The sequence below is a fragment of the Sardina pilchardus genome, chromosome 13, assembly GCF_963854185.1.
Source record: "Sardina pilchardus chromosome 13, fSarPil1.1, whole genome shotgun sequence".
Lineage (NCBI taxonomy): Eukaryota > Metazoa > Chordata > Actinopteri > Clupeiformes > Clupeidae > Sardina > Sardina pilchardus.
The window spans coordinates 8,812,864-8,828,883 of NC_085006.1; the positions used below are offsets into that span (position 1 = coordinate 8,812,864).

Consider the following 16,020-nt stretch of genomic DNA (forward strand, 5'->3'; position numbering starts at 1 on the left):
AATAGATGGCAGTGTCATAACACATTAATTGACTGTTAACTTATAGTTGACTGTTAAATTCACTCAGATCAGGCTTCAGAATTGCTTCCAACCACTGCACAATCAAGACTGTTCAAGGAAAAGACAAAGAATCTCTGCAAAAGATTTATTCAAGTATATTTCACTATAATGTGAAATGTGTCTACATGTCATTACACATAAGACAGAGGGGATTTGTAATTTTTGTACAATTACTTTTTATGCAATAAACAAAAACAAAAACAATGGTCGCAAATTTGAATGTTTGTAAACTTTCCTGAACTTTAAATGTCCCTCCTGAGAGCAATGTTTTTGGTGTGGTCCCATGAGTAAAACAAACAATATGATGAAATGGATAGGAGTTATAATGGAATCTCTTACATTGTGGGTTAGAAAGTACACATTATAATGAGGAAATTTGTATTCCATAAAGGCTTTGAATTTCAAAAATTATTAACAGCAACATGCAAATACTGTAGTTTGTATTATTTTCCTCAGTGGTAAAAAACAATGTGCGCTTTACATCATAACCCCTCGGTATAAATAGTATAAATAAATTCCTCTATATATAAATAGTATTTATAAGATTTATATTTGCCTCTCCAAAACATAATGGGGCAAATACATCACTAGTGGAATCCCTGCGATGCTCAAGCACTCAATGCTTGATAACATGGGGAAAAGGGGAGACGTCAATGACTTGGCATCAGAGGCTTGTTGAGATTTCTAATGTTGTGTAAGTTTTGATAACTGACCTACTAGCTGTAGATAAGACAGAACTGAATACTTTTCTGTCTGAGGCCTCTTGGTATTCAAGTTTTGCCTGGCTTGCTGTCCACAAATTAAGAATAAAACACAAATTAAATTAAAAATTAAAGTGGAACCCTGGAATCCTTAAGTCCTCCGTGGTCCGGTCACTTCTGCAGAATAAACTGGTCTATGAACTCATTCTGCTCCGCTTCAACTTTACACAACGCATCATATTCAATTCGGTATCTAGAACAGGAAGGTGAAAATAGTAGTGAAATGTTTAGAATTCATACCAAGTCTTTACTGAGGGAAATGTAAAACAAAATGTGTTAATAACAATCAATGGTATACCTCTCAAGCTGCATCTTCTTCTCAGCAATTAGAGCTTGAAGTTGCTGCTGCTGGGCCTCTCGCTGCTTTGCCACAGATTTCAACAGGTTCCTGGCCCCAATAGCCTGTAAGAGATGTGTATATGTAGAGAGGTTTGCACTCAGGTTTGCAGACAGCATTGCACTCATATGACAATGACTGACATCACCCATTCCTTACCTTCATCTTCTCTGTCTCGGTCTCCTTGGAAAGTTCATCAACCAACTCTATTAGACCACCAACTGTTTTCTGGAACTGTCCAATTTCTGTTTTCCAAAATAAAGCGCAGTGTTGGATTAGATTACTTTGAAATGTAACCCACTACTGAATACAGACCATAAAGATCCATTGAATTACAAAACAATGTAACATAATCTGAATGTTTTTGGATTGCTTTAAAATAAAATACTAAAATGTAAATAAACATCAAGATACTGACACATTGTTTCACAAATATTCTCTCTTTAAAGCAACACAATGCTTTATTTTACCTTAAAATAACAGCTTCAAACTCATTTTGATCCTACACTTGAAATACAAAATACATTGCCAATGTGCACCCAGAATGCCTTCTATTATAATATGTAATGCCGTTGTCATTGATAAGGGCATGGCCCCTTCTGTTGGTTTTAGATTAATTGGATGTCGTCTGTCGTTAAGTTCTTGTGCATGAACTACAGCCATCATGTTACATGTGGGAGCATTGACCAATGTTTGCGTTTAAGGTCTTATCCATGGTTTTAAATAATAGTTAATACATAATTTTAGTTAGACTTAAGACTTTGCACTCTGCCTATCAATCAAATGAGGGTCGAGAGAGAGAGAATAGAAGTGTATTATTTAAAGGCATAATAATAATGCAATCAATAAATCTTTGATCATGTTAAATGTGATTATATATATTTCTAATGTAACCTGGTGTAGTTGGTTTGATTTGATTAAGTAATCCATATTACATGTTACTACCTTGAAAGACTGTAATTATTTTAACAGACAAGAGTGATAATATTATTGTACTGAATAGACACAATGCAATGCAAAGATGCATTTTAACATTAACACCACTTTTAACATCACTGCTGTTACTCCCAAAGTGCACTTACTGTCCACAAAATCCTTGCATTCCTCTTTGAGTTCGGTGGTCTGCTGGCTCACCTCCGGTTCCAACACTCTTAGTTTATTAAGTTCATCAAAATGAAGGCCTGCTTCTTCCAGTGGATCTTTAGCCATGGCCTTAGGCCTTAACCCACCCTGGGTAATCTGATAGAACTTTAGATTCTGAGAAGAAGAAGCAGATTGTCAGTACCGTTCTTGCCACAGGTCTGTTTACGTTGTGTTAACATGAACATAGCTAACGTTGGCAATTTGTGATACCGTTAGTCAAATTCCGCCATCTGAACATTAGATTACATGTTGCAACTTCAACAGAGTAAGCTTTACCACCTCTAACGATACTAGTTTTCCATTGATTTCTCAGCAAATTTGTAAAAAAAAAAAAAAACCTCTCATTCATTGCTAGATATGGCAAGGCGGTGTCGTTGGCCAGCAGCAGGCTTCATAGATAACGTTAGCTAACATTAGCTAAGCAAGCTAAATACGGTTAACTATTAACTATTATGACAGCGTTGGCAATATACAGGTTGTCGGCGTTCAGTGTGTTCAACAGTCCATAAACAATTACTGTGTCTATCCATGGAAAAATTACCCATGTGATGTCCTACCTTTATATTTGATTTGACTTGAGTAGGCTAGTTCTATGTGGCACTCTGGAATCTGTTCAACAAAGTCAACTTCAGCTGCAGATGCTGCTAAGGCGACGGTCTAGTCCACTAAACTTTCTCTCAACTACAGGGGGGGTTATTTATTTTATTTCCTACTAAGTATGACACAGTTGGGGATCATAGGAGGATTAAGTCATATTATACATCATTTAAAATGTCTTACGACATTAATGGAACGATACTGTATTCAATACAGTTATTACAATACTGCATTAAGCATTTAGTTGCAAATAAATACCCCAATTACAGCATGAACCATTCCCATGGGCGATACCAACGCAAGACCAAAACATACATGTTATTTGTCCAGTTAGATTGTACACATTTATTTTCTTTAAAGCTAAACGGACTTCGGGCAATAGCAATAGCAAAAGCAATCAGTGCAACTGAAATTTATTTAATATCACATTGATTTGATATATTTTGGTACGGGTTTTTGCCTTCCGTGGAACGAAAAGGAACGAAACAACCGGAAACGTAAAACTGCTCGTTGGGATTTGTAGGAAATACTTCTTCTGTAAAAAACTACAAAAGCGACTTTCGTCAAACTGCGAAACAACAAGCTGACTTGTAATCTCGACTTTCGGACACTTCAAACAAAGTGAGATATGTAAGTTAAGTACGTGTGGTCATACAATTAGGTGTTTCAGATCAACATATCTGAAATACATAATCAAATGTACTGATATATGCCCTGAAGTTAGATAACGTTAGGCGCAATGTTAATTAGCTAACATTATATTGTTAGCCAACTTTAGCTAATGCTAGTTTGTTGTTTTACCTGTCTTGCTGGCTTAATTGACATGGCATGTTGATTTTACCATCTGACCAATAACAAGAGTGGCGTGGTCAGAATCGCCTTTTGTCATTACACTCTACATAATGTTAATTCGTAACGTTAAACGTCGGACACATGTAAATAACTTTTAACAGTTGCCCCTCCCAACATCAGAAATGTAAAAGCATGTATAGCTGTCATCGTGGCCTTACATGAAGCTTATAAATACTTGGTTTTAGAGTGGGTAATCCTTATCTTCAAGCGACCCAACGTTGTTCCTTAAGTAAGATATTGTCATAAGACCTATACCTTGGTGGTAGGTGGTAAATGTACTGTTGTGAATTATGTGGTGAACTACTTCAAGTGAAGGTGTGCTGAAATGCTCATTGCACCAATACATTATTAAGGTGTCTTACAGTTCACCTTGCTCTTTAAAAAAAAAAATGTATCTGGACATTAAATCACTCCTGACTAGTATCTCTTCTGTGGTGTTCAGTCCTGTGTGTGTAGATATGAGCAGCTTCTTCAACAGAAACAGGCTCTGGTAGCCTCCCCAGCAGCAGTCACCACGGCGGGAGACATCAGGCCCATCGTCTGCAGGGTAGTTATCTACCTCCAGAGGGACATGTCCGCAGAGGGCTGCCTCCACTCTCTGCAGACGGGGCCGCTAGCCTGTCCCAAGACAAACACCTGCAGCTACCGGGGGGCTGTCGGCCTCGGCAATAAGTATGTTCGGCTGAACGTCGGAGGCACACTTTTCTATTCCACCTTGCAAGTGCTCACTAAGCAGGACTCTTTGCTCAAGACCATGTTCAGTGGCAAGATGGAGGTGTTCACAGACAAGGAGGGTAAAGTTGTGCTCTATATCCTATGCAACTACAAACAAAGAGATTTGTATTATGAAATCATTCTTTTTGCTTCGTCGTTTCTAAGCAAATACCTCACCTTACAAATGTTTCAGCAAATCAGATTTTCATCAGTGTTTGGATGCTTTGTGTGTAGGCTGGATCCTCATTGACCGCTGTGGGAAACACTTTGGCACGATCCTAAGTTACCTGCGGGATGGCAGTGTCACCTTGCCCAAGAACCGGCAGGGCATCATGGAGCTGCAGGCCGAGGCCAAGTATTACCTCATCCAAGGCCTGGTGGACCTGTGCCAGAGAGCTCTCCAGGTTGGTGTGTGACGGATGGCCTGATTGTGACCATGTGCCAGACAAAGAGATGGAGAGACCGAGAGAATGATTTAAGCCCCCCCCACTCATACGTTACCTTTAGGCAGAAAAATCCTACTGTAGTTGGCATGACGATGAAATGTTTATTTCCAGAGGTATATCGCAGAGACTGTTGTATTGCGTTGTATTTTGGGCAGTGATTATTTATGCCATTTTAATGAGGTTTACTGAATGCAGTATTTTAAGAAATGACATAAGCCCTTGTACCGTTTTGAAGACTATAATTAGACAAGTCACTTTTCTGGAATGAGATAAATGGCTTGTTTATTGTTGCTGATATAAAGCTGGCTTTTTTTCTGTTGTGCTCTCTGGAAATTGCCTGTTTGCTCTGACCGACAGGACAATAAAGAGAAGGCTGTCTGTGTCATCCCGGTCATCACCTCGCCAAAAGAGGAGGAAAGACTAATCCAAGGCTGCACCAAGGTGAAAGAGGGCGCACAGCCTTTCAGAATTGAATCTCCGCAAATGTTTGGATTCAGTAAGGCATCTATGACCTGAAATGACAGTGTCCCCTCTCTAGAAAAAGCAGTGTTTGACATCTGTTACTTCTCTTTCTTTACAGCCTGTTGTAAAACTGCTCTACAATCGAAGCAACAACAAATTTTCTTACACAAGGTAAAAGGACGCAAGAATACCACAATGTTAGACTTTTGTTCATGACCATGTAAATTTCATGTAAGAAATAACACTTGACCCTTTTTTCACAGTAATTCAGATGACCATCTCCTTAAAAACATTGAGCTGTTTGAGAAGCTGTCCCTGAGCTACAATGGTCGCGTCCTCTTCCTGAAGGACGTGATCGGTGATGAGATTTGCTGCTGGTCCTTCTATGGACAGGGTCGCAAGCTTGCCGAAGTCTGCTGCACGTCCATTGTCTACGCCACTGAGAAGAAGCACATCAAGGTAAGATGGGCATCTTGTGGACCCCATTATACAAGTTTTTTCTGCATCTGTTCTTATGAAAGTGCATTTTAATAAAGGACACGGTGGTGTTTTTCTCTTCATATGGGTTTAGTTACTGATTGACTTGCTTGTTTTTGCTGCGTGACCTCCATTTTATTTGTTTTTGGCGTGTGTGCGCGCAGGTGGAATTCCCTGAGGCTCGCATCTACGAGGAAACGCTGAACGCGCTGCTCTACGAGACGCTCCCGGTGCCGGACACCTCGCTCCTGGAAGCCACGCGCCGCCGCGCCCACTGCTGCTCCCACAGCGAGGACGACGAGGCGGTGGAGGTGAGGGAGCGCGTGCGCCGCATCCACGTCAAGAGATACAGCACCTACGACGACCGACCTCTGGGACACTAGCGGTCCAAAAGCAGACCGGAAGCAGCGCCTTAAACTCGTTCACCCCGTGCCTCCGTCGTCTTCACTATGCCACTAAAAACTCACGACCGCAAACCCCAGCAATCCAGAATCAACTGTTAACTGGAAGGCCAGCAGGAGGTGCTGCTTTTGGACTTTTCTGCTGTTGCTTGGGCTGCTGTTTTCAAAATCACTGTGATCTTTGTCAATGTTTCTATTTTATCTTCTGACTTTTTGCTGATCTTATTCAATGTGGGTATTTCTATCCACAAAACTGCACAATGATATTGCAATACAATCCACATAGCACACTATATCAAATATGTCTAACTGTTCTATGTCTGTCTCTAATCAGGTGAGTGACTTCCGTTGTTGTACACCTTTGAGTGTCAAATCATGTACTCACTAAGGATCAACGGTCTAGTTTTATTTAATGTTTTTTTTTTTTTTAATTCCATAATACATCATACACTATGTTCAGATACACTTGCCCCATAGATTCAAGATGATTTTTTTTTAAAGAACACAAAGACGTGAACTATGTAGAGTGGAACCTGAATGTCCAAACTTCTGCCAATACACAAAGAACTTTTGTTATTTTTCCCTCTATAGGCTACTGTCAGATTGGTTACCATGTGAAATTAGTGACTTACTGTGGAATTTAAGATTGTGTTTTACTTCATATTTATTGTAGGTAGTGAATATGCAGTGGTTTTGGTCATAGGGATTTCAATAAGGCTGACATGCTGAAGTGAACTGGGCTCCCTTAAATTACAAGACCATGTTAAATGAATTGCACAATAATATTAACAATAATAAAAAAAATAATCGCTACAAAATTGTGTCACTGTTCTGCTTTTGCAGTGAGCATCATAAAGAGGATATACACTAAAAACGATAATTTCAAGGCCACCAATGCCTGTGAGATTCTGAATGTACCACAGGTGGGCGCACTGAATTGTTTGCACCGCACATGCAATCTCAGAATCCGTAAAATCTGATCTCTGCAGGGAGATTTAAAGATTCCAGTGTTTCGCATACATGTTCTGACCCCCTATATATTTGTAGATTTATATATCTACTGTAATGCATCTGCCAGACAGAAATCTAGTGTATAGCCTAGATCTGAATTGAGATGGTAGTAATTTTGCGACGAAAATGGGATGATTGAGCACAAAAAGCAAGGCGGGGTTGGCAAACATCTCACGTTTGGTGCTTTTCTTGTATGACGCTTGCCATATTTAGTGTACCATTTTTTGTTCAGTCAACTAATGATTTGGCTACTGTGGCGCTTCGCGCAATGTAACTTTGGGTATACAACCAAGAGCTGTTTACCTCTTAAGCCAGTATATCCATATTCATTCTTGACAGAAATAGGTGAGCTAAAAATAAGTCGCCTGTCAATGGTGAGCGGCTTGTGGCGTAAGGTGCGTGAAGTGATTTAGCCCATTGATCAACAGTGGCTCAGAGGCGGGTCTCGCAGTAGTGGCGTCATTCTGAAGGAGCCGAAGATGGCTTCGCGATGCTCTACAGCGGTTTGTGTATGCGTCAACGCTCATCTGTCAAGACCCACATTTATGTGAAAAGGAAAGAGGAAAACTGAAACAGGAGAGGGACAGAGAAGCACAGTCGGTGTTAAACAGCGTGCACTGCCTGTTCTGACCGACCGACACCGAGCAGCCATGGGTTCGTCCACAGATGAAGAATTTAAAGAAAAATTACTATGGAATGTGAAAAGAGAGGTGAGTGGAAAATTTTACAGCCATTATAATTAGTGCAACTCTTAACAGGGAGGACGTCATGCATGTAAAATCTGCAGTGGGGTGATCCTGACAAAGCCTAGCGATATTCTCAATATGGTTTCACTGCAAAATTAGACGTTGCGCGCATCGCTGTTGTCACTGGAAGCTTGATGTTAAGCCTAATAACTCCTAGGTGTTTGATATGTTTGAACAAACAAGTCGTTCTCTGTTCAGTCTTTAGTGAATAGTGGTGTTTCAATTGCTTTGTTTCACACATGAATGCTCCTCGTGTTGAAGGAGTTATACCTGTGGAGTCAGGGCGAAGGGGATTCCAATAATTAGTTACATTTGATAGGCCTTGCTGGATGTAGTATACACACAACCTATGATAGTTACGCGAATTGCTTTTTACTATGAGAAATTATCTTGAACGAATATAGGCCACAGTGGTATTATTTTCAGCCTTCAAGCGCGCATAACTTAGCCTCCAAATAAATCTAAGCTTTCTCCTATGACAGACTACACTTCCCATTGACCATTGAAGAAGCGTTCGGCCAGTGAGTGATGGCCTAATAATCGAGGATACTTGTAAAAATCTGGGAATTTAGAGATGATCTGCAGAGATTGAATCCTCTCCAATTTACCCAAGGCTCGTGCGCCCCTTGGTCTTATGTGCACCGAACCTCCAGTGTAAACAAAGCATGAAAGTAACCTATTCATTGTGAACCATTGCCTTGTAGATTCATAGTCGATTCGAGTTTAATATCAGTTTAAAGAGTGAAGTAATGAGGAAAACTGTCAACTAAGAAAGTGTAGGCTAGATAAATAGCTACTGGATGTATAATGGTGAAGTTATGAGGGCAAGAAGGCTTTTAAGGCTGGGATGTCCAGATTATACCGATTCAAATGAGTGCATCTGTAAAGGCCACAGTGACATTATCAGATGTGACAGTTTGCTGTGGCAATTTCAACAAGAATAAATGAGAAATACATGCTTTAAATTATGATGGACAGATTGAAACAACTCAACATACTGTATCTGTTGTTGTCAGTTTTGCCCATCACCACATGATGTGATGTTTTAACTGCATGCTTAAATGGAATAGTTATCTTACAGAAATTGTGTTTTATGTTGATTTGGTTAATATGCTTTGAGCAGTTTTGTCCAACAAAACTTGCCACAATCCAATCTAAACCTGCTTTTTAACTAGATATTGGTGAGAGAGACCCTTCAAGAATGCTATTGAACATTAGTACTTATGATATTACTGTTCAACTGATGGGACAGTAGTCAGCCGACTTTTGTATTCAGCTAATATCTCCATTAAGTCTAGGTGAAATGGTTCAGAAAATCTTATAACCATCCATTCCTCACGCTGTTAAGAGACCTCTTTATTTATTCATTAAGACAAAAGGGCAAGCTCAGGGTATGATTCATTAGAGCTGGTTTGAGCCTCCTTGCTTCCATGATGTATGGCTTGTCTTGGGCATTAAATCTGGCCTCGATAAATAATTGAGACGGTGAATGATCTGCAACTGAAAATAGAACCTTTAATTTAAAACCAGGATGTCTGCCGAGATCCATCTTATTGGAACATCTCAGAACTGATAGAAAAATGTGGGGCATTGGACCAGTAGAACACAGACTTCCATCCGGTATGTCCATGCAAAGGGATTTGTGTAGAGCAACGACATGAATTGTTAATGCTGTGCAGTTTCCTGTGTGTATAAAGTTTTAAAGCGACACACAACGAGTCATGCAGAAGGTTTCACAAACACAATCTAGATCTTGGGTGATTTCTGTGAAAATTGAACGTCTTATTGACAAATTGTTATCCTCCCCTTAAGACTGCTGTTGTTATCAAGTGTAAATCATGATGTTTGGCGCACAACCAGACCCAGTGCTCATCCCTCATGACTAGGTGGGCATAGTGTTCAGAATGATCTCCTCACTTGATAATGCACAATTATATCATCTGTTGTGCTTGCCACACCTAAAAGGGCAACATCCTCTGTTGGCTGTTGCATCTGAGCAAAGGCATGGCTTGCAAATCACAGCATTTGAGTCTGCTGTGTGTAACGTAGCCTCATATGAGAATTGACTTTTTGAAAAAACACAATAAACCATTTTGTGTGTGAAACATTTTGCACCGAGGATACTAAATGGCACAGAACGCACACAGCCTTGCATCACAGGCGCTCAGTGTGCTAGAGGTTTTTGATCCCTGTCTCTTTAAGCCGCAGTCAGCCACCTTCCCGTTGCCTAGCAACTGAAAGCATCAGCAGCTACCTAAGAAGTTAAATTGCATCAATTGACGAATAATGCTGCTGCTGCTCCCAGCAAACTCTGTCATAGATGGCTCTTTCTGAGAGGAAGAACAAGCCTGTGTGTGTCCCTTTTGCGCTGATTTTCCATCATGGGGCCTTTGATTTAGAGCATGCCCCTCTGCTCCAGTGGGAGATTAATTTGAACCTTTTAGGCATCAGCAATTTGGCAAACGTCTGTGTTTTCTGATTAGATGTGCACGTGACGTGTTGACATCATGCTGCTGTGGCTTGCCTCTGGTCAGCTCAGCCCGCCTCTGCTGTGGGCTCCCTTTAGTGTCCGCTGTGGTTACGGCTAATGGCTCGCTCCGGTTATTTCCCAGAAGAGCCACATGCTGCTGCTGCTGCTGCTGATGCTGATGATGTTGCTGTTGTTGCTGTTGGCTGCGCGTACTCATGATCTGATTCATAGCCATCACTACTGAGACCACCTTCGGTCTAGAACAGAAAAGCGCTGCATGATGTTATCCATCTCAGTCTTGAAGACACCATACATATATGTCTTCTGGAGGACTTGAGGTCAACCTATGGGAGAGAGCAGAGATTTTTAGTGGTCGGTTAAAGCAAAAGTATCAGTAGGCCTATGTATTTCTGAGTGTGTGTGTGTGTGTGTGTGTGTGTGTGTGTGTGTGTGTGTGTGTGTGTGTGTGTGTGTGTGTGTGTGTGTGTGTGTGTGTGTGTGTGTGTGTGTGTGTGTGTGTGTGTGTGTGTGTGTGTGTGTGTGTGTGTGTGTGTTTGTGTGTGTGCATATGTGTGTGCACAACAGTACATTACATTCTCTCTGCCCTCATTGTTTCAAGCCAGAATCCCCTTCATCTAATGCTACTTTCCCCCTGTGTATTATGTCTGACAGACACACAGACAAGTATCCTTGGCAACAGTATCATTGGTTAAATTGAATAGCCTGTGTTTGGCATTACAGGGCTTATGCCCAATAATTCACCAAGTCAAATACTATTCCTGATATTTGCGCCTGCAACAAGTGTGTTTTCTGGTGCAGTTTCTTGTGTGGGGGTCTTAATTTACCGTCACGCTCTGTGCTGCGAGTGGGCTGTGTGGGTCGTCGTGATATCTTCCGAACCCCCCGGTTTGCCCCGGGCTCAGAGACTGACAGAGCTCTGATAGTCCCTTATCACCCGGCTCTAATAAACCATAAGTAATGACTTCATTAATGTCATTGTTACCACGGTCAGCTCAGCAGGAGAATAGGATTTAACACCATTGAATCCTGACAGCTCGAAAAACGATGCCTCCTCTCTTCGGATCTGGGGGCTGCGAATCATTCCTTACAGTCGAGTGAGGATGTGTGTGTGTGTGTGTGTGTGTGTGGTGGGGGAGTTATCTATCTGAATCAGACTCCTTACATTTGTGTCTACATTTTCCCTGTTGCAGTGCTTTTAATTGGTTTGAAGGTCGGCGTGTAGACTCTGATCTGATTATTGTCAGTCGTGAATGTCAGCACCCGTGTTTGATTTGTAAATACTCTGCCAGGCATTTGGCCCAAATGGCTAAGATCAAAATAGTTGTGTAAGCAGCATCTGAGACTCATTATTGGTGGAAACATATTATCTTCTGTAAAACCATGCATAAAGGTTAGGAGAAATTTCATTATGGTTCTGTGGTTACGTTGTGCATTGAGCATGTTATCCATGCTTCATTTGAAAGGCTCCTTAACACGCTTGTCAATTGTACTTCTCAAACCAAATATCAGAAAGAGTGCAAAAAGAATGTTGCTCATATGGACTAAGAATAGTATGCACTATGCACTATGCACACATGTATGAGAAATACATGAGAATTATCATGAAAAGAAAACAATGACAGCATCATCAGGAAAAAACAAAACAAATTCTCCATGACACTGACGGCTTGAAGAGGAACAGCCCTCCATCAGTCGACAGAGTCAACACTGAGCCTATTTAATTTATGTAATGAATGATGAGTCAGTTCTGACCATGTGTGTAAGTATATGTTGCTTGTTTCCAATGAGGGGTTAGGGGGATGGGACCATTTAAATCACTGGGGGGAATACAAGGCCTTGTCACGACCACCCCAAGACCATTAATCAACACAACAGCAGCTATTCTGCATCTATTGATTGTCAGTAATTTCTGAGACCTTTGTTTTTGGCTTTGTATGCAAACTTATTGCGTGTGAACACAGCCAAGGCACCAATTTCTCGGCAGTCCCCAAAAATGGACTCCTCAGTCAAAACAGTTCTATTGATCTTGAACGTATTGTGCAGGCTCTGTGTAGACATCTGTTCCGCATCATCAGTCAAATCTCATTGAAACGAGTTGTTCCTGCAAACCAAGCCTCTTGTCAGATCTTAAGCTCATGTGAGGCTGCTGTGTCGAACACAGTGGATTGATTTGGACTATGCAAAGTCCCTGTGGCCAGTCTAAGCCTTGATATCCTCGGCCCCACACCAGTCAACAGTCCAGTCTCACCATTCCCCCCTCAGGCTGCCAGGGAGCCGTGTGGCTTCAGCCAACATAACACTTAGCAGACTTTTAAAGTTTGCCATATCACCAACACCCCAATTAAGTAGCCGATGTAGTTCAATTACACCAACAAGTCAGGGGAGTGAGAGAGAGGACAGTGATTAATTACCGAAAGGACGATTAAATTCCAGCGACCGAGCAAGCCTGTCTGTCTAGCTGTGTGCACTACCCAAGAAACTTGTCAACGAGAAGTCTCATTTCGCTCCATCAGGTTTTTTATGCTCAGTTAATTATTCCCCTGTTTGTCATTATACCTGACAGTGTTTCTGGGAAATGCTGATTTTGTGACCTCAGTGTGTATGTCTCTGTCTCCGGCGCAGGTGAAGCAGATCATGGAGGAGGCCGTGACTAAGAAGTTTGTGCACGAGGACAGCAGCCACATCATAGCGCTTTGCAGTGAGTACAGCCTCAATTGGCCCCATCTCCTCCTCCGAGTCCACCACCATTCAGACCATCTTCCATTCACTCGCTTTTCACACCACACCAACACTCACACAGCGCTCTCTCTCTTACACACACACTCACACAGACACACACACACACACACACACAATGCCCTCTATCACACACACTCATACACATACTGCAAAATGATGTGATCTCACCAACAATTCCCCAACCCACCCCCTTGACGTCATTCAGTCCCCCTTCTGTGTGTGCGGGCTTGAGCCAGGTTTCACAAGCACACTGGCACAGGGAGACCAATTTAAAGAGACTTCATTGAGAGAAATCGTGAGATCCACCATAGCTGGCCATCTGCCAATGGAAAGGTTGATGTGGCCAACGTCCAACGTGGGTGACTGTGACTCACCCCCCTCCCCCCTCCCCCACCACCACCCCCCTCCTACTCCAATGGACACACACGTACTCGCAGGTTCAGAGACACGCCTGGATTTCCTCACATTACGTCAACCCGGGCCATTGAGTATGCCGAGACCCCCGCCGGATAGATTTCTCATGGCTGTCTGTGGTGAATTCAATTAACTGGCCTGTCCTCGGCAGTGCACATTACGTCAAAGCACCCAGCCAGCAGACCGGGTGGCCTCCCCTCAACCTCCAACTCCAGTTTTTATTTCGATACGCATCAAAACACTTGACACAAGGGCCACTGTCTGTCGTGCAGGAACCCAACATTCACTTCCTGATTGACCTGTTGTGCAGGGCAAACCGCAGGTTTAGTCATTTAGTCAAGGAAGTAAGAGACAGAAAAATGCTGCTGTACTGGAGAAAAAGAGACAGAGGCCTCTTAACTCAGAAAGATGTTTTACATTCTGAAAAATACGACATTTCCAGTTATCCTCATGTGAGCTATGACCATAATGCTATGAGCTATGATATTACATTATATCATCTCTGCACAGAAAAGTGAAGGGCAACTGCTCTACTTTATGGTATGGCAAGCTACAGTAGGTGAGCAAAAATGTTTCATAAGGTTCAGTTCAGGTTTCCATTACATAGGATATCACTAGAATCTCTTTTGTAGAAGTCTATTTAGCAGTGAGCAGAAATTGGAAAGAGAATCCACTTAGCTCTGACAAGACTCTGCATTTATTCTGGTTGGTCTCCAGGAATAAATAACATTTTGGGATGTACAGATTAAATCTTTCTTTCAATACATAGTCTCTAAAGCAGTTTTGGCTGTTGCTCTTGTGCTTACGAGTAGAAGATGATACATTTGAACAGCCGTTATTACAAGCACTTGGCCATCTGATCTCTGAAGCTCCTCTTTCATTAATATTTAAACGCTCCCAAGTCATTACTCTGCAATGCAGAAAAAGGCAATGGCCCATGGTAACCAATCCTGACCTAAAGCCGTGTTTTAAAAAATATGTTTGTGAAAGCCGTAATTAAATGGTCTGTAGAACTTTGTCAAGGTGAAGAACTGACCGACTAGAATCAGTTAGTATTGACTTTCCCTCTTTATCTGATTTTACTGTAGGCTGCAGTAATAGCCTCATCTCATGTGTATTCATTCTGTGTTGCCGCCTTGTAGGCAGCCATAATCTGTCTCTTTTCAGAGATGAAATTCTGCAAATGTAACGTATATCACCTACACCTGGGTACTCAAAATGTTTTGTGCCCGGACATCTTGTACTTTTACATTTTGGTAGATGCTTTTGTCCAAATAGACCAGCTTCTGTCACACTTAGCTTTTCTCACAGTTTGGGTTTCTGCAGTTTGCACCCAATATGTTTGTGAGTTCTGGCAGCCACAGTGCCAGAAGCCCCCTGTGAAAGGAGCTGCTGCTGAATCAGGCCTGCTAGCACGACGCGGCGAAGGCTTACAGCCGGCCCAGACCACACACAGGCAATTTCAGCATCTCATTGTCGCCATCACTCAAGTGCTGTCGCTCCACGGCGACATTCGTGTGACTGGTCGGATCCTGCGTCGTGTGTAAATAAAACAGTTGGAGCGAGCGGCGGCTCTCATCCTGCCCCACAGGGCCGAACCAGGAACGGCAGCGGAGAGAGAGAGAGCGACCACGTTTAATGCTCCGGACAGAGCCTTTGGATGGGGGTGAAAGGTCACATGCTAACGAGCGGCGGTGATGTCAGACTCCTTGGCAGCTGACTCATCGCTCACACTCAGATGCCCCTCGGTTTGGCCTTTGGGGGGAAGTGGGGTGTTGAGCTCCTCTCCCTTTTAATTGAGAAACATCTGTTAATGAATCCGGATTGATAGTGTTGTTTCATTACGCCACTGCATATTTTATTTTAGCCCCTGTTTGGGCCACAGTAATTAGCACATTCTCATTCGGTACTGTAGATCATTAGCACTGATTATGCTAGTGTCTGTGCAAAGCGCAAGTGATGGTAGAGCTGTCTGCAGCAGTTGAGGTGTCTTTAGATAGATATACCTAAGTGCAGTGCAAGTGATCGTTGCTTCAGAGCACCATACAGTATGTATGTGTTTGCTTTATTTGTGTAGAGGCTAAAGGGAGAGGGTAAGAGTGGGAGTGAGGGAAAGAGAGAGAGAGAGAGAGATACAGAGAGAGAGAGAGAGAGGAAGGGTGTGACCAGACACAGCGTGAAGAGGAAGGGGAATGCAGAGCACAGGCACACGACGGGGGTATCATTGCAGCTGTCACGACTCGCGCTATCCAAAAAAAAAAAAAAAAAACGCACAAGAAAGACAAAAAAATTCCTCCTCTTTCATTCACACCCTTTGAAGGGATTCTGATGAGGCGTGCTTCGCTCCGCTCCGCTCTGCCCTCGCCTGC

At 42.3% G+C, this 16,020-nt stretch overlaps 3 protein-coding genes across 8 annotated transcripts in view; 2 read left to right on the forward strand and 1 right to left on the reverse strand.

The window, feature by feature from the left end:
• Positions 1 to 131: 131 nt before the first annotated feature.
• On the reverse strand, positions 132 to 2,962 carry ift20 (intraflagellar transport 20 homolog (Chlamydomonas)). 3 transcript variants are annotated; one of them, XM_062552684.1, is made up of 5 exons: positions 2,859 to 2,962; positions 2,241 to 2,415; positions 1,318 to 1,403; positions 1,120 to 1,223; positions 132 to 1,014 (listed from the first exon to the last, which is right to left on the reverse strand). In XM_062552684.1, the coding sequence occupies exons 2-5, from the start codon at positions 2,365 to 2,367 to the stop codon at positions 933 to 935; spliced, it is 399 nt and encodes a 132-aa protein (XP_062408668.1). In that variant the 5' UTR covers positions 2,368 to 2,415; positions 2,859 to 2,962; the 3' UTR covers positions 132 to 932. The 3 variants fall into 3 exon arrangements, with proteins under 3 accessions (XP_062408668.1, XP_062408667.1, XP_062408669.1); XM_062552683.1 differs by lacking the exon at positions 2,859 to 2,962 and adding an exon at positions 2,640 to 2,660; XM_062552685.1 differs by lacking the exon at positions 2,859 to 2,962 and adding an exon at positions 2,512 to 2,585.
• A 413-nt stretch (positions 2,963 to 3,375) lies between these two features.
• Positions 3,376 to 7,068, forward strand: tnfaip1 (tumor necrosis factor, alpha-induced protein 1 (endothelial)). Of its 2 annotated transcripts, none has more exons than XM_062552859.1 (7): positions 3,376 to 3,528; positions 4,193 to 4,544; positions 4,699 to 4,868; positions 5,268 to 5,351; positions 5,491 to 5,543; positions 5,636 to 5,831; positions 6,014 to 7,068. In XM_062552859.1, exons 2-7 carry the CDS (start codon positions 4,322 to 4,324, stop codon positions 6,230 to 6,232), a joined length of 945 nt encoding a protein of 314 aa, XP_062408843.1. In that variant the 5' UTR covers positions 3,376 to 3,528; positions 4,193 to 4,321; the 3' UTR covers positions 6,233 to 7,068. The 2 variants fall into 2 exon arrangements, with proteins under 2 accessions (XP_062408843.1, XP_062408844.1); XM_062552860.1 differs by having other exon boundaries at positions 3,386 to 3,519.
• Positions 7,069 to 7,741: 673 nt separating this feature from the next.
• The window catches only part of sgsm2 (small G protein signaling modulator 2), a 46,086-nt gene continuing 37,807 nt past the window's right edge, over positions 7,742 to 16,020 (forward strand). For all 3 annotated transcript variants that reach the window (XM_062551830.1, XM_062551831.1, XM_062551832.1), the window contains exons 1-2: positions 7,742 to 7,971; positions 13,121 to 13,196. In XM_062551830.1, coding sequence (XP_062407814.1) covers positions 7,912 to 7,971; positions 13,121 to 13,196 — 136 coding nt within the window. In that variant the 5' untranslated portion in view covers positions 7,742 to 7,911. The remainder of the gene's footprint in view (positions 7,972 to 13,120; positions 13,197 to 16,020) is intronic.